This window comes from Onychomys torridus, chromosome 6 (genome assembly GCF_903995425.1).
Source record: "Onychomys torridus chromosome 6, mOncTor1.1, whole genome shotgun sequence".
NCBI classification, from domain to species: domain Eukaryota; kingdom Metazoa; phylum Chordata; class Mammalia; order Rodentia; family Cricetidae; genus Onychomys; species Onychomys torridus.
In genome coordinates this window covers 63390093-63409770 of record NC_050448.1, presented here as the reverse complement: position 1 = coordinate 63409770, position 19678 = coordinate 63390093, and the positions used below count along the sequence as shown (strand labels likewise).

General features: G+C 37.3%; 1 protein-coding gene across 5 annotated transcripts in view; it reads right to left on the bottom strand.

Annotated features, from left to right (window-relative positions):
• The window catches only part of Lrba (LPS responsive beige-like anchor protein), a 578506-nt gene that overhangs the window by 371659 nt on the left and 187169 nt on the right, over positions 1-19678 (bottom strand). For all 5 annotated transcript variants that reach the window (XM_036190835.1, XM_036190833.1, XM_036190836.1 and 2 more), the window contains one exon: positions 11986-12094. In XM_036190835.1, coding sequence (XP_036046728.1) covers positions 11986-12094 — 109 coding nt within the window. The remainder of the gene's footprint in view (positions 1-11985; positions 12095-19678) is intronic.

Genomic DNA, 19678 nt, shown 5'->3' with positions numbered 1-19678 from the left:
GGGTCATTTATACATACATCTTTTTAAAAGTTGCACTAAAGTTGTTTACATTTGTAATTGAATTATCTTTTTGTTATGAGTTTATGTTTTCTTAGAAAATTCTGGATGTAACACCTTTATGTGAAAAAGGTATTATAAATATTCTTTCCTATTTTGTATGTTTCCACACGTGAAAATGTCCTGAGTTAATTGAGAATTTTTAAACTTGACAAATCTATTTATTTGTTTGTTTGTTTATTTAATTTATTTATTTTCAATTTAACTTTTGGTATTATATCCAAAAATTCTATTTCCAAATACAAAGTTATGAAGAAAGACTACCACGTTTTCTGAGAAGAGATTTTGGTTCTCACTGAGAAAGGTCACTGATCCATTCTGAGTGATGCTATGCACATGTTTTAAAGGTTCAACTACATTCTTTCAAATGAGGCTATCTGGTCATACCAACATCATTTGATAAAAGTGTTTGTCACAAGCCTAAATCCCAAAGTTAATGGATAATTTTTTTCTTTCAATTATTGCTCTCTTGCAAAAGTTAACACCTGGATCCTAATAACAACATGCACCTACATGCTAGCTATGGAGGTAGCAAACATTCACAGTATCTGAAGGAGCATTCAAGACCAGCTAAATCTGTCAGATACCACACTGACATTCCAAAAGACCTTGGATTTAAAACTATAGCCATCAACATCAGAACATATCTGACAAGCTGAAATTAGGATTAAAAAGAGAGTAGCACCATGAAATCTACTCCCCTTCTGCTGTGGGATAGTGCTTTTGTACACTGGTTTAATAAAATGCTGATTGGCCAGTAGCCAGGCAGGAAGTATAGGCGGGAAAAGCAGACAAGAATTCTGGAAAGAGGAAAGCTGAGTCAGGGGAAGCCAGTAGGCCATCGAGGGAGCAGCATGTAATGGCACAAGGTGAAGCCACAGAACATATGGCGACATATAAATTAACAGAAATGGGCTAAGTTTAAGTGCAAGAGCTAGTCAGTAGTAAGCCTGAGTTAATGGCCAAGCAGTTCTAATTAATGTAAGCCTCTGTGTGTTTACTTGGGTCTCAGCAGCTGTGGACCTTGTATAAGACAGGAAAACTTTGTTACATTTAGGTAAAGCCATGGAACACATGGCGACATAAAGATTAACAGAAATAGGCTGAGTTTAAAAGTAAGCGCTAGTCAGTGGTAGGCCTGAGCTAATGGCTAAGCAGTTATAAATAATATTAAGCCTCTGTGTGATTATTTTATAAGCCACAGGACTGCAGGGCCTAGGCAGGATCAGAGAAACTTCTAGCTACGCCCTTCACATGAATTGCTCTTTTGGCAGCAAGCATAATAAAGTCTATCAAAATCACCTCCTGGTGAAAAATCCAAACTCTTGACTTGATTGGCAAGCAGGTACCTTACAGTGAGGCTCACTTTCTGCATTCATTGACCAATGAATACATTCAATGTCTGTCTCCAGAACTTCTATTTATGAACAGTAACAACAATAACCTATAAGTTCAAAAGCAAAGACCATATACTATCCAGTTAATGATTGGGGCACAATGATAAACCACAATAAGCTTTACATATCTGCAGTTATTCACTTTTATTCCTTTGATCTATGTCTATAATTATGTCAGTACCATGATGTTTTGGTCACTAAGTCTATATGCAGTACAAAAATGGGAAAGTGAATGTCTTCCTCCTGTTCTATTTTTCAAACGATGTTTAGACTAATCGGGACAACTACAATTCTTCAGATTTGAGGACTAGCACTGTTATTTCATGAATTTTTTTAAATCTCTCTTTTCAAGTACATTTCATTCCCACATTAAACTTTTTGATCAACTGAATTACATTATATGGGCTAACATGCTAATAGAACAGCATATTTCTAGCACTCCATCTTCTGTTACAATGTCATTAAATAGTAAAGACTACACACATATATATGTTGTACTGCACTGTAGTGTATCATCAATCCAACGCTATAACACAAGACAAAAAATGAAGTGGCAACTCAGATTTAGAGACTTTTCAATTAATCTGTTTAAAATGCCTAGTCAACAATACATCACACAATCATCAAAATCTCAAAAACGGACATAGAGTATTAATTAGTTTAGAGGTTCTAATCCCAAATAAATCCATGAGTAAAGATTACTCTTTGGCTCTGGTGGCTTTTTATGTTAATAAAGAATTATCACTCAAGTCATCTAAAGACATAGCTAGATGCTAATAATTTATTTCAAAGAACTACATTACCTTAGAAAACTACTTTCTGGGAACTCCCATCTGGACCAGAGGTGAGTGCATGAGTTATAGTCAGAGAGGCAACTGCGCCTGGGTCCCACCACTGGACACAGACCACCTGGGGAGGACCTGACCAACTTGGCCCCAGTTTCCTGCCAATAGGCGGGCCCTGCGGGAAAGCTCCCCTCTTCCAAGACTACAGGCAGACACTGCAGTCTCCACACCCTGCCCCCACACCCATCTGCTGGAGACCCCAGCCACTTCTTGAGAATCAGAGACCAGCCCCAAGCTTCCATCCTGCCATGGAACTCCCATCTGGACCAGAGACCAGAAGAACTCCCATCTGGACAAGAGGAGCTCCCATCTGGACAAAATAAGGAGATATCAGGGACTTCACGAGACTAAGAGTCCAGCCCCCCAGCTCCTATCCAGCCAGCACTCTCATCTGGACCAGTGCTCCCATCTGGTCCAGAGCTTCCATCTGGACCTGAGAGAGGCTCCCTAAATCTGTCAACTCTCTCTGGACCAAGTACACCAATAAGTCCAAGAATGAACACAAGAGTAGATGGGCAGACGTCAAGGCAGAAGTACATACAACAAAATAAAGAGCAATACAGCATCACCAGAACCTAGCCCTTCTCCAACAGCTAGACCTGAACATCACGGAATGGAAGAAGAAGAAGAAGAAAACAACCTTATAAGTAACATCATGAAGAGGCTAGAGCCTTATATAAAAGAAATAAAAAATAAAGTAGAAGAACAGACAAACAAAAAATGGGAAGAACGCTATAAAAAAAAAAAAAAACTAGAGGAAAGGACAATAAAGCAGAAGAAAACAATAAATCCTTGCATGAAAATCATGAAAAGGCAAGGGAGACAATCCAAGACCTGAATAGGGAAATAGAAAAAAAAAGAAGACACTAGCAGAAGGAATGTTGGAAATAGAAAATCTGAGTAAACAGGAACTTCAGAGGCAAGTATAACCAACAGAATACAAGAAATGGAAGAGAGGATCTCTGGTGTTGAAGATACGGTAGAAGAAATAGATTCATCAGTCAAAGAAAACACTAAAACCAACAAAGTCATGACCCAAAATGTCCAAGAAATTTGGGACACTGTGAAAAGACCAAAACTATAATAATAGGGATAGAGGAAGGAGAAGAATACCAACTCAAAGACACAGAAAATATATTTAACAAGATCATAGAAGAAAACTTTCCCAACATAAAGAAGGAAATGCCTATGAAGATACAAGAAGCCTATAGAACACCAAACAGACTAGACCCCCAAAAAGAGTCCCCTCGCCACATAATAATTAAACAACTAAACGTACAGAATAAAGAAAGAATACTAAGGGGCAGCAAAGGAAAAAGGCCAAGTGACTTATAAAGGCAAACCCATCAGAATAACACCCGATTTCTCAATGGAGACTTTGAAAGCCAGAAGGACCTGGACAGATATAATACAGACACTAAGAGACCATGGTGCCAGCCTAGACTAATATACCCAGCAAAACTTTCAATCATCATAGATGGAGTGAACAGGCCCTTCCAAGACAAAACCAGATTTAAACAATACTTATCCACAAACCCAGCCCTACACAAAGCACTAGAAGGAAAATTCCAACCTAAGGAACGCAGATACACCCATGGAAACACAGGCAATAGATAACACCACAGCAGTAAACCCCAAAGAAGAGAAGTACACACACACTACCACCAAAAAATAAAAATAACAACAGGAACAAACAATCACTGGTCATTAATATCCCTTAATATCAATGGATTTAATTCACCTATAAAAAGATACAGACTAACAGAATGGATACGAAAACAGGACCCATCTTTCTGCTGCATACAACAAACACACCTCAAATTCAAAGACAGACACCTCCTAAGAATAAAAGGCTGGGAAGAGACTTTCCAATCAAATGGTCTTAAGAAGCAAGCTGGTGTAGCCATCCTAATATCCAGCAAAATAGACTTCAAACTAAAATCAATCAAAAGAGATGATGAAGGACATTACATGCTCATCACAGGAAAGATCCACCAAGATGAAGTTTCAATTCTGAACATTTATGCCCCAAACACAAGGGCACCCACATATGTAAAAGAAACATTACTAAAGGTTAAATCACATATAAAACCCAACACATTAATAGTGGGAGACTTCAACACCCCACTTTCACCTCTGGACAGATCGGCCAAATTGAAACTTAATAGAGACATAATGGACTTAACTGATGTTATGGCTCAAATGGACTTAATTGATATCTACAGAACAGTCCACCCAAACAAAAAAGAATATACCTTCTTCTCAGCACCCCATGGAACCTTCTCTAAAATCGACCACATACATGGCCACAAAGCAAATCTCAACAGATACAAAACAATTGGAATAACACCCTGGGTTCTCTCAGTCCACCATGGTTTAAAGTTAGATTTCAACAACAGAAAAAACTACAGAAATCCTACAATCTCATGGAAACTGAATAATGCTCAACTGAATCACCAATGGGTTAAGGAAGAAATAAAGAAAGAAATTAAAGACTTCCTAGAGATCAATGAAAATGAATACACCACATACCCAAACTTATGGGATACTATGAAAGCAGTGCTAAGAGGGAAATTCATAGCACTAAATGCACACATAAAGAAGCTGGAGAAATCTCACACTAGTGACTTGACAGCACACCTGAAAGCCCTTGAACAGGAAGAAGCAAAGTATCCCAGGAGGAACAGACGCCAGGAACTTATCAAATTGAGAGCTGAAATCAATAAAATAGAAATAAAGAGAACAATACAAAGGATTAATGAAACAAAGAGTTGGTTCTTTGAGAAGATCAACAAGATCGACAAGCCCTTATCCAAACTAACCAAAAGACAGAGAGACAGCATCCAAATTAACAAAATCAGAAATGAAAAGGGGGACATAACAACAGACAATGAGGAAATCCAGAGAATCATCAGGTCATACTTCAAAAACCTCTACTCCACAAAACTGGAAAATCTAAAAGAAGTGGATAATTTTCTGGATAGGTACCACATACCTAAGTTAAATCAAGACCAGATAAACCATTTAAATAGTCCAATAACCCCTAAGGAAATAGAATCAGTCATTAAAAGTCTCCCAACCAAAAAAAGTCCTGGACCTGATGGTTTCACTGCAGAATTCTACCAGATCTTCAAGGAAGACTTAATACCAATACTCTTTAAAATGTTCCACACAATAGAAGCAGAAGGTATATTACCAAACTCCTTCTATGAGGCTACAATTACCCTGATTCCTAAACCAAACAAAGATGCAACAAAAAAAGAAAACTACAGACCGATCTCCCTCATGAACATTGATGCAAAAATACTCAATAAAATTCTGGCAAACAGATTCCAAGAACACATCAAAACAATTATCCACCATGATCAAGTAGGCTTCATCCCAGAGATGCAAGGGTGGTTCAACATACGAAAGTCCGTCAATGTAATACACCATATAAACAAACTCAAGGGAAAAAAAACCACATGATCATCTCACTAGATGCAGAAAAGGCATTTGACAAAATCCAACACCCCTTCATGACAAAGGTCTTGGAGCGATCAGGAATACAGGGAACATTCCTAAACATAATAAAGGCAATCTACAGCAAGCCAACAGCCAACATCAAATTAAATGGAGAGAAACTCAAAGCAATACCACTAAAATCAGGAACAAGGCAAGGCTGTCCCCTCTCCCCATACTTATTCAATATAGTACTTGAAGTTCTAGCCAGAGCTATAAGACAACATAAAGAGATTAAGGGGATACTAATTGGACAGGAAGAAGTCAAGCTCTCCCTATTTGCAGATGACATGTTAGTATACATGAGTGACCCCAAAAATTCAACCAAGGAACTGATACAGCTAATAAAAACCTTCAGCAACATTGCAGGATACAAGACCAACTCAAAAAATCAGTAGCCCTTCTATATACAGTAGACAAACAGGCTGAGAAGGAAATCAGAGATACATCACCCTTTACAATAACCACAAATGATATAAAATACCTTGGGGTTACTCTAACTAAGCATGTGAAGGACCTATATGACAAGAACTTTAAGTCCCTGAAAAAAGAAATTGAAGAAGATGTCAGAAAATGGAAAGATCTCCCAAGCTCATGGATAGGCAGGATTAACATAATAAAAATGGTGATCTTACCAAAAGCAATCTACAGATTCAACGCAATTCCCATCAAATTACCAACACAATTCTTCACAGATCTGGAAAGAATAATACTCAACTTCATATGGAAAAACAAAAAAGCCAGGATAGCCAAAAGAATCCTGTACAATAAAACAACTTCTGGAGGCATCACAATCCCCGACCTCAAGCTCTACTACAGAGCTACTGTAATAAAAACAGCTTGGTACTGGCATTAAAAACCGTCATGTGGACCAATGGAATCGAATTCAAGACCCTGACATTAACCCGCACACCTATGAACATATAATTTTTGACAAAGAAGCCAAAAATGTACAATGGAAAAAAGAAAGCATCTTCAACAAATGGTGCTGGCATAACTGGATGTCAATGTGTAGAAGGCTGCAAATAGATCCATATCTGTCACTGTGCACAAAACTTAAATCCAAGTGGATCAAAGACCTCAACATAAATCCAGCTACTCTGAACCTGATAGTAGAGAAATTAGGAAGTACTCTTGAACGCATTGGCACTGGAGATCACTTTCTAAATATAACACCAGAAGCACAGGCACTGAGTGAAACAATCAATCAATGGGACATGTTGAAACTGAGAAGCTTTTGTAGAGCAAAGGACATGGTCAATAAGACAAAGCGACAGCCTACAGAATGGGAAAGGGTCTTCACCAACCACACATCTGACAGAAGACTGATATCCAGAATATATAAAGAACTCAAGAAATTAGACATCAAAATGCCCAACAGTCCAATTAAGAAATGGGCAATAGAACTAAACAGAGAATTCTCCACAGAGGAAGTTCAAATGGCTGAAAGACATTTAAGGAATTGCTCAACATCCCTAATTATCCGGGAAATGCAAATCAAAATGACTGAGATACCACCTTACACCTGTCAGAATGGCTAAGATCAAAAGCACAGAAGACAGCTTATGCTGGAGAGGATGTGGAGCAAGGGGAACTCTCCTCCACTGCTGGTGGGAATGCAAGCTTGTACAGCCACTGTGGAAATCCATATGGCGCTTCCTTAGAAAATTGGGAATCCATCTCCCCCAAGACCCAACTATAGCACTCTTGGGCATATACCCAAGGAATGCTCAATCATACCACAAGGGCAATTGCTCAGCTATGTTCGTATCACCTTTGTTTGTAATAGCCAGAACCTGGAAACAACCTAGATGCCCTTCCACTGAAGAATGGATAAAGAAAATATGGTACATATACACAATGGAGTACTACTCAGCAGAGAAAAACAATTTCATCATGGGGTTTGCAGGCAAATGGATGGATCTAGAAAAAAATCATCCTGAGTGAGGTAACCCAGACTCAGAAGGACAAACATGGTATGTACTCACTCATAGGAGGATACTAGATGTAAAACAAAGATGACTAGACTGCTACACAACTCCAGGGAGGCTACCTAGAAAACGGGACCCTAGGAAAGACCCAGGGATCACCCAATGACAGAGAAATGGATGAGATCTACATGAACAACCTCGACGACAGTGGGAGTAATGAAGGGCAAGATTTGAGGGAAAGAAAGCTTAGGGGAGCAGGAGATCCCAGCTGGATCAAGAACAGAAAGGGAGAAAGAGGAATAACAGACCAGGGTAAATGAAGACCACATGAGAACAGGAATAGGCAGAGTGCTCAAGAGGTCCCCAGAAATCCACAATGATATATCCTCTGTAGTCTGCTGGCAATGGTCGAGAGAAAGCCTGATCTGACCTAGTCTGGTGATCAGATCGCCAAACACCCTAACAGTCATCTTGGAACTCTCATCCAATAACTGATGGAAGTGGATGCAGAGATCCTCAGCCAGGCCCCAGGTGGAGCTCCAGGTGTCCAACTGTCGAGAAAGAGGAGAGTCTGCAAGAGCATGAATTGTTGAATCCAAGATTGCAAAAAGCACAGGGACAAATAGCCAAACGAATGGAAGCACATGAATTATGAACCAAAGGCTGTGGAGCCCCCAGCTGGATCAGGCCCTCTGGATAAGTGAGACCATTGCATAGCTTGATCTGTTTGGGAGGCACCCAGGCTGTGGGACCAGGATCTGTCCTTAGTGCATGAGCTGGCTGTTTGAAACCTTGGGCTTACACAGGGACACTTTGCTCAGTCTGGAAGGAGGTGACAGGACCTGCCTGTACTGAATCCACCAGGTTTAAATGAATCCCCAGGGGTGCCTTGATCCTGGAGGACATGGGAATGGAGGGGAGGAGCTGGGGGGAAGGTAGGGGTGGGGGCGGGAGGGGGGAGGACAGGGGAACCCATGGCTGATGTATAAAATTTAAAACACATAATGATAAAGAAAAAAATATTTAAAAAAAAAAGAAAACTACTTTCTGCAGCAATGGAGAAGTGAATATTGAGGTACAGACATAATGTGCTTTGAAGACAAGCACAAGTTCAGTGCTATCAGCAAACACATTCAGAAAAGCTATAATAAAAAACACTCCTCACTTAAATTTAACTCAGTTCAAGTTTTCCAAATAAAGTACAACAAAAGAATAGACATATAATTTATTTATTTATTCTATTCCAAATTGTTCAGTTAATCAAAATTCATAAATCCACTGGCAATTATCCAAACTTACAAGGTTACAAATCTTACAGTGTTATAGTTCTTATACCTACAAAGAGACAGATTAGTGGTCTGAAATCTTCTATTTTTTAAAAACAACCTAGTCGGATAGTCTAAGAGGAAGAAATCCTCAACCCTTTATAAATTACTCTAAGATGGCCATTCTGGACAGATACATATCTGGCACTAGGTACATACTTAAATTGACACATAAGATTAATATTTTAGATTATTATTTAAGATTGAATAGGAAAATAAACCATTCACACTATATATCTGCCAAACCCAGCCAATAAAATGGTACTCTGAAAGAATTAAAAAATATGTGGATGTCTCGCATTTTACGCATGAGGAAACACAATGAATGGAAAAGGCCAACAAGTTTTTCAGCAGCTGGAAATGCTAATTTAATTACTGAAAAGAAATCATGCGGAGAAGCTGGCTGCAGAACATGATTTACAGATCATAAAGGAAGTTACATAAAAATATCAAGAAGAAAAGTATCAAGAACACTTTAGTACCTCATAGAGCTATAAATGTATGACTTCTAGAATATGGTTACAGAAAAGGCCTGCATAAAAAGAGGGATAGTCCAATAACATCAAAATATTTAAAAATATATTTAAGCATACAACATGTGTTAATATTTTAATTAATTTGAAAATGCACAAAGAATAGAAACATAAAAAACTATACTACTCATGTTTAATTGGTCATTAAAGATAAATACAAAAAAGCATGTTTGGCTAAATGAATATGCCTTAAGTACTGTTAGAAAATGTAGCTGGGGGCTGAAAAAATGGCTTACTTAGTAAAGACCTGATGGATTCCCAGGACCCACTTAAAAGCTCTGTGTGGCAGTGTACACCAACACTTTGGGAAGTGAAGTGGAGCAAGGCAGATCCCTACAACTCGCTAGCCAGGCAGTCTGGCTGAAGTGATGAGCCCTGGGGTCCAATGAGAAGCTGTTCCAAAAATAAGACGTAGAGCAGTCAAGGGAGACATCAACACTGACCTCTGAGCTTCAGATGCATGGGCACACACAGGTACATACACCTTCAATGTACACACACACATACATACATAAACGTATATATGCCACACACACACAGAGTTAATGAAGTATTTTTGCAACAAGTAGTGAACTTAAAAGGGAATATGTTTTTACTAAGTCAAGCAAATAAATTGGCCACATGGTACATAGTTCTACTGAAGTTAATAAAAAGTGAATTCTATAGCATAATAAATGAAATTCAAAGCAATATTGTCTAAAAGAGCATCGTGAAACTATTACTGAAATGAATTTTAACTTAAATTGACTCTAAAAAAATAAAATCATTAAGTGATAAATTTTATTACATCTGGTTTACAGATGTGTATAGTTTATACAAACTGAAATTCTAAGAAACAAATTTTTTAATAAAACTTAGTTTTGAGATGTGTATATTCATACATATACCCTATTTATAAGAAAAAGTCCAATGTTTGGACATGACATGATTCTTAATACAGTTCCTGTTTACAGGTTAAAAAAAAACCCACTCTTAAGAATGAAGTTAAAATGTATGTCTAATCAATGATCTTAAGACATTAACAGAACTCCAACACAAAACAAAAGGAAAAGATGTCATGAATGTTATAAAAAGCAAAGAACTAAAAGGATGTATTCCTCACAGCTACATCAACAGCAGTTACTGACAATAAATGAAATACATCAGCCTCTTTACTGCTACCGGCTTTGTCCAAATATACAAGAGCATCTCTGTTTGTAAGAAAAAAGTAACCAGTGATGCTAAGAGTTCAGAAAGTTATTTTAAGGCCAAACTATGGATAACCTTTAAACTATACCCACTAATCCGTAGTGGGATGATTTTCATCTTTTCTAAAGTAACAAAATATTTGAGCTTATCTAATCTTTATATAATAGAAAGAAACCATAATACATTCTTTTATTTTTATTTTTTTGTTTTTCAAGACAGTGTTTCTCTGTGTACCAGTCTTTGCTGTCCTGGACCTCACTTTGTAGACCAGGCTGACCTCGGACTCACTAAGCTTCACCTGTCTCTGCCTTCCAAGTGCTCGGATTAAAGGCTTGCACCACCACCGCCTGGCTCCCCTACTGCTTTCAAATGTCTTCAAATTTGAACAGATTTTTTTTTTCCCTTTTTTAGACAGGGTTTCTCTGTGTAGTTTTGGGGCCTGTCCTGGATCTCGCTCTGTAGACCAGCCTGACCTTGAACTCACAGAAATCTGCCTGCCTCTGCCTCCTGAGTACTGGGAATAAAAGTGTGCGCCACCCCCCCACCCCCACCCTCCCCCCCACCCCTCCACCCTCCCCCCACCCCACCCCCTTGAACAGATAGTCTTTTCAAGTTGTCTAGTTCGCCCTTGTTTTAGTCATCCATATAGCTAGGAAACCAGTCATTCCTTTTATGAGTTCAGATTTGTTGCACGTGTCAGAAAGAACTGCTAACATAAGCACGGCTTACAAGATGAGTTGTACAAAACATGGTCCCTCATGGGCCACCAAAACAAGAGCTGCAGACGTCACAAGGTGACTCTGCAGGCTAAGGCCCAGGCTGCTAGGCCTGGTCACAGTAGGGAACCAACTCCTCCCAAAAGTTGTCTGTCCGATGACCTTCAAATACATATAACCACAAGACATAACAGGAGATTTCCCTAGAGAGGGCTAAGTCCTTCACTGATTACGTTATTAGAAACCATAAGAGCACAGTCCCATTCCCATTATCAAAACAGGTCAACAAAACACAGAAGGTGCTCTAATCAAATGACAGATGAACTGGTACTGAACCAAGAGGGCTTTCCTAGAATCTTCTATGATTTTCACAGACTAAATTTTGAAAACAAATAGCATGCTTCTTTAGACAATACTGCCATTTTGTTTAAGTCGTTAATTACCACATAAAAACAGGAGCACCCTTGCTCCAAGAACACAGGAGCATCTTACCTCAAATTCTGCATGTCTGTGAATATCCTCTGCTCTCTGTCTGCTCAGGATAAATTCAGCTTCATTTGCTACTCTTACTAAATGATCCTTCATTGTTTGGCTAAGTAATCTGTAAGAGATGAATATTGTCAAATAAATAAATGTATAAATATATATGTATACATATATATAACATACATGATTAGTCAGGGCTCAACAGAGGTATATTTTGTTCTTTTGAAGAAAAATGAATATTTAATCCCTTGTTCTCACGTCAATATTATTTCATTTCAATAAATGAAAGGACACACAGCAAAAGCTTATATTCTGGTAACAGCGGATTGGTTTGTATCACACTGGCCAATCGACTAATGCAACTAATAATTCTACATAATTCCACAGCTGTTGGGTATCATTATTTCAAAGGCAACAGAAAGAAACCATTGTTTGGGTAAGTATTTCCCAAAGGAGCATGTTTTAATGACCTTTGTCCCAGGCCAGGACAATCCTGGGAGTTATGAACTTTGAGAATGTGGACCTGGTAGACTAATATTAGGTCACCAGGAGTGTGCCTTTAAATGGATATCGGGATTTCAGATTTTACTCTCTCGTGCTTCCTACAGCCACCCTGACGTGGACAGTTTCACCTCCACACACTCCCACCATGATACACTGTCTGGCCACAGACACAAAACCAACTGGGCCAACTGGCCAGGACTGAAACCTGTGAAACCAAAACACAAATAATATGTTGTATGAATTGAACAAATCAGGTATTTTTGTTATGTCTTGGCAACACTAACACATCAAGGCAGCCAAGATTTAAGGAGGCAAAGATCCTAGAGGAGAAAGCACACAAAGACATTCAGCAGGACTCTTCTCACTGAGGTATTCATATTTACAAGTGAGACAGCACAGGCTAAACAAAGCTGTCAGCAACCTCCCAGAATTAAGGAAACCAAGATAAGTAAACAATATGATATGATGAAGGTATGAAGATTTCTAGATTTTTAGCAGAAGTCCAAGCATACATTAAAAAACTAGAGTAAATCCAGAAATAAAACACTGAAAAATACCTCAAACACCATTACAGGGACAAATGAGCATCATCATGTTCTTCATTTGTACTTTGGTCACAAAATGTAAATACAATTTTCTATGTTGCTTTTTTTGTGATAACTACAAGATGAATATTTTAGTTAGATAAGTTATATAAAAAAGGAAAATCATACATCTAAATAAAAAAGACATTACAGTGACAAAAAGTAAGCAAAAGCTTCAGCATGGACAAAATAATGCCAATGATGAAGATCATCATATCCTAGAATATATGATAGGAAGGGGAAAGTCTCCCTAAGACTCAATATAGCCTGGAATAAGTTCTGTCAAGAAGTTAATGTCATCATCTCTGCATCATTGTTTACCAGGGAACCACAAATTGAAACTGCAGTATTACATGAAACCACCTGTGCTAGTTAATATTGTCAACTTGACAAGATCTAGAATCACTGAAGAGACAAACCTCTGAGCAAGTTTAAGGGATTGTTTAGATAAGGTTAACTGAGGTGGGGAGACACACTCTCAGTGTGAGTGGTATTACTTCATGTGCCCTAGAGTCCTAGACTACTGAATCAAAAGGAGAAAGTGGAGTGAGCACAGGCATTCATAGCATTCTGCTTACGGAGTGTGAATACAATGTGACCAAGAGCCTCATGGTCTGGCCCCCAGACTTCCTCTGATCCTGTAAATCAAACCCTTCTTTTAATTGTTTTGGTCATGTGTTTCATTATAGGAATTAAAAGGGTGGATATATATATATATATATATGACCTAAAACAATTTACCAAGTTTGGACAAAGATATGAAGAACCACAGACTCATAATTACAAAATATGTGAATATACAAATAAAAATTCTAATATCAATTAGTCATCCTAGCAAAACATTAGCAACTACTCAAATCTCCACAAAAATGAAATTGTTCTTTAAATGGCAAAATATTCATATGTTGAAATACTATACTGTAACAAAAAGAACATCTAATTATATGGATAACAAAAAATTTCACAATATTGAGCAGAATCTCATAAATGAATGTAATTTGAACATCATGTACAAGTTTTTAAAACTCTGATATTAAAAATCGGTGGTGGTGCATGGCTTTAATCCCAGCACTTGGGAGGCAGAGCCAGGCAGATCTCTGTGAGTTCGAGGCCTGCCTGGTCTACCAAGTGAGTTCCAGGAAAAGGCGCAAAACTACCCAGAGAAACCCTGTCTCGAAAAACAAAACAAAACAAAAAAACAAAACAAAACAAAAAAAATCAAGAGGTAAACAAGGTCAGCTTTACTTAAGACCTTGAATAACAAGTCACATGGGCCAAGAGAATTAAACCTCTTTAATTTCAACATGGGGTCTTGGATCTATAGGTAGTGACCGAGTACCTACACAATGGTGGGCTTCTGGAATTTGAGTGGCTGCTATATGGCGATCCTCTCAACTGTCCTCTACAAAAGGGCACAATGAGTAGAGAAACTCAAAGTTCCCACCTGCAAACTTCAGATCCAGTAACAACGCACAATGGCATCATTCAATTCCCATTCTACAGGGAATATGCTTCACTTTTTAGCAATGTTTGTGGCAAAAATGAATGAACTGCACATATACTGGACCCAAATTAATTACTACACTTCCAGTAACATACTAGATGAATATGTTCCTAGATTCAAGAAAGATGTAAGTTCACTATCACATTTTTTACAAAAAAAAAAAAAAAAAAAAACAGCTAACGAGCCAAAATATGCACTATAGAAGCTTCTAAGTGTGTAACAAGAGTTCATGAAAAAATGTATAATATGAATTTATGAAAAAATATAAAAGAAAATACAACAAATTACCAGTTATCTAATATAGAGGTCAGCAAATTCCAGCCTGTGGGCCAAAGCTGGCTTACCAATCGTTTTGTTACTACAGTTTAACAAGATCACTTGTTTAAGTGTCATCTGTGACTATTTCTACTGTACAGGATCATACTGAGCTGAACAGCTGTAGCAGAAGCTGTGTGTTCTACAAATCCTACATTACTATTTGAGCCTTTACAAACAACACCTACACACACTCAGGCTAGAAACAGAGACTGTACCTCCTCCTGAGACATATTTATTCATTGATGTTATACAAGCAATGATGAAAAGAAATAAAAATAGACTTAAAACAGCTTGCTGCTTTTATATAACATTTTACTATTTTTATGAATCATATATGCACTATGAAATACCCTATCCTTCAGCTTCAAATTATCTCCTGGCTACTTTAGATGTCAAAAATAAAAATTTGTCTAAAATTTTGAGGTGATATGATCAGGGTATTTTTAAATGCTTTTAAATAGTACAGTTTTTATATACTATAAAACATCCGCAGTGTGATTCTTAAACCTGCTAATGAATAAGTTCCTGGGAGTGTAAAACAGAGTAAACAGGGGCTTTCAAGAGTGCACACATAAAATACTATTTTGTGCTCCTTAGTTTCCCTCTGGAGACTTGAAACCACATCATGAATTTATTGTCAATACATTGCCTTGCAGCACTCAAACATTATTGAATTGATTAGTCAATGGCACACCATTGTCCTATTCCCCAGTCAGGTAACCTCAAAGTTATTCTAGCGTCCTCACTTTTCTCTACTGTCTTCCTTCAGACATACAATCAACACAGTTTGTCAATACTCCCTCTGCAATATGTCTAGATTTAATTTATTCGATTTCACAAATGCCCTAATAAAATAAAGGCTTCACTCACATTATGACTGAATAAATCCTCCATTGGCTTAACATTTTTGTCTACCTGCCTTTTAAAGCATTGTAACAACTGGTACACTATAAAATCTAGACTCAACTATGGAAATAAGTTTTCCTTATATCTGACTATCCTTCATTATATATTAAGACTTCATAGTGGTGCATGCACACACAAACACACACAAAGTAATAGTAATAGTAATTATTAAATTTTTAAAAATTGAACATTTGGAGATATGCTAAACAAAATAAGCAGACTACTGTAGAAAAACTGATTCCATTTATCTGAGATTAAGAACAGTCAACCTCATAGAGGCAGGAAACAGAATGATGGTCAGGGGCTACAAGGAGGAAGGTCTGGAGAGTCAGTGTTGAATGGGTAAAGAAATTCCATTTTCAAAAATGATTTCTGCAGATAAATGTTGGTAACATTACTCAACAATGTAAATGCACTGAATGTTGCTGATTGTACAAATTAATATGGCTAGGATGATACATTACATCATACTATTCTCTTGTTTAAAATTCAGTAATATATTTTATTAAACACCATTAAACGTAAATTTATTAAGGTACTATATTATCTAAAAATCAAATGCTTCTCTTATATTTCCGAAACATACTACTTTCTTCCTTGCTTGTTCCAGCCATCTGTTTTTCAACTTTTTACTAATTGTATTTTAATACAGATATTGTTCTCTCCATAAGGCATTTTATCTCTCTGTTACTATACTTTAAAATCAGATGTTGAGGGATGGAGAGATACCTCAATGGGTAGAGAGCACTTGCTGCTCTTCTGGAGGACCTGGATTCAATTCCCAGCACCCACACAGTGGCTCACAACCTATTGTAACTCCAACCCCCAGAGATCTGACAACCCTCTTCTGGCCCTTGAGGATACCTCATTTACATGATACACAAACACATTCAGGGAAAACACTCATGTTATACACTAAAAAAAAAAAAAAAAAAATCAGCCATTAAAAACACACAACCATGGTGGCACACATCTGTAGGAGGATCAAGAATTTAAGACCAGCCTTGGCTAGACAGCGAGGTTAGGGCCAGACTGAGGTACATGAGGCCTTTTCTTTACATTTTGTTGTGAAATCAACTTCTTCGCCATTCTTGTTTGTACATCACATTCCATGTTGACCTCCCTATAAATCTTCTTCTCTTTATTCGTATAACATGATCCTGTTTTATTTATGTATGTTATCTGAATTGTCTTGTTTCCTTGTACATTTCGAGTCCTCATGTCTCTGGCAACCCAGATTTCCACATAGCTACATACTACAGAATGGTGTCTGGTACATGGAAGAATCCCACAAACAGGTGCCTAGGGAATACCAGAAACAAACGCTACAAATCGTTTTTCCATCTACTCCCCCACACCATTCTTTACATCTAAAACCTTAAACTGAGAAGACTGGCTTCAAGCCTCTGCTTCTCTATGGAATATTCTGTAATTTCACAATACAAAGACCTTTATTTTATGTCAATTATATCTAATATTATAGTATATTATATTATTACACTTTTATACATTATCATAGACAGCCATAATTAGTATTCTGTATATACAATCTATTGCCCAACTAACAAAGAATGCACTTTTCAATTAATTTTTTTAAATCAACCATACCATCAAAAAAGTACAATTCAGGAGAGCTGTGCTCAGTCACTAAGGGGATATATATCCCCATTTAATGATCTTATACTTGAATAGAACCATAGGCATTCTCCTTAACAATTTATGAACTGTGTTTAAATCAGCATCTCCCAAGCTCCTAAACAGAAATGTGGCTTGTCCTTTCATTAGAGTAAACATTAAAATGACTGAACAAACTCAATCAACACATTTTTTTCCTAAAAGGCCATTCCTCTCATGTACATGTTTATCTTTCTAAATACACCATTTACCTAATCTATATAATAAACTGCAATGAAAAATTAAAGGCAAATGAAGAAGCCAAAGTCTTAATTATAAGCAGTTTCAAAATGTTGTATTTAATATTAAGTAGATTAATCTCTGAATGCAGAACATGAAATGATTCCCATATTTTAATATAAAGAAGAAAATCTATGTATAATTTATATCTACAGTGCAAGGAGGAAGGAAAAATACTGCTTCTGTCAACCTTAGGAAACAAACAGCACTATCAAGTGACCAACTACAAAAGATTCACACTTGAGACTCAATAAATAACAGTAATGATGACAGCTATCTCCCATAACTACATTATGAGCCATTGTCCACATCTGATTACTCTGGTCTGGACCTGGTAAGTACATACACACATTTTTACTAAGTTTTCCAGTATTACTGCTCTGTCTTTGGCTTTCTATAACCCCCTTTAGCAGCTACTCTCACAATTTGCTCATACACAGGAGCATTTCTAGAAAAGGAAGTAACTACCATGAACCCTAACAACTGAGAAAGTAGAAGGACTATCCCTTACTTTAACAATGCTTCCAACAGTGTAATACCTTTAGAACTGATTACAGAGAAACATCACAAACCAGTAAGGTGGGAGCCTGATTCTAAGTACCAATACTATGTAAAGGTAATCCTAAAGACTTTGAAGACTATGGCCTCTATAAATTAACATAACCTTTGTTCTTAGGGTAAAAATAATTTTCTAACACTTCATGTACTAGCCTCCTTCCTTAAATCTCTTTCTTACACCCCTCCTTTTCTATTCCTTGTTCTCATTTTCCCTATTTCCTTCCACACCCCCTTCCTTCCCCCTCCTTTCATAAAATATTTATTTAATATCACAAGCATCCTTAAATGAGTACCTATCCACTCACTTGCAAATTAAAACTCTCAATAATAACTTTGAGTAAGATACAAAATAGCTCAAACATCAGAGAAAGTCTGGAGCCTGAGAATAGGATGCTGACAAGATGTTTGTTTTTGTTACACTTAATACATTTCACACATATTTAAGAACAATATAGATCTTTCTTGAGGTCCAGCCCAAGCAGTATGTACTGTTCTGGAAAGTAACAGTCTCAAATAAAGAGACTGTAGTTTTACATATTCCTCCTGACAATTGGAATGTTAATAACAATACTATATAAGGCTGATTCTTCTTGAGAATTCAGGAGCTTGATAACTTAATGTCACTTTTATTACAAATGCCACAGTCTGACCTCAACTTGCTTATTCCAATCTTGTATTGCAAAATAACTCCTCACTGTGAATTTTAAAACTGCACATGGTACTACAAAGTCCACAAGAGAAACAAAAAGACCAATTAGAAAGTGGACATATTCTACGTCAAAGACATTCCCTATCAAAGAATGGATTCTTGAGAATGGTTAAATAGAAATAGGAAAACATGATCATGTATAGAAAAGACAATTATGGGGGAAACAGATGTTACAGAATGCTTACACTTTGTTTTCCAACAGCTGCTTTGGATACCAGAAGTATATTCTCAACACCAGGCAGGAGCTCATCCATTCTGATATGCTATTTAAAACTGCAATGTACTCTTTCTCAAGTTGAAACTATTTCCTTCACATGCTATTCTGGCTTTTTACAATAATACCTTCTGATATAATATCATTTCTTAAAGTTTTCTCTCTTTACCAATTAAATGAAAGCCTGGGAGGATGCCATATCTATTCTGCCCAATGCTGAGTCTCTTGATCCCAGGTTGTGAACTATTATTACATAGCTGGTGTGCACAAATACTGGCTAAATTCAGTGGGGAAACTTGGCCTTCTCAATGTTTTAATTCGATTTTCTTTTTCTGTCCTAATTGCTATACATTTTTGGTAACACTCATTAAGATGTAATTTGGCAATGCCTTGGCCCTGGAGGAGATGGGAATGGAGGGGAGGGGCTGGGGAGAAGGCAGGGATGGGAGGGGGGAGGACAGGGGAACACATGGCTGATATGAAAAATT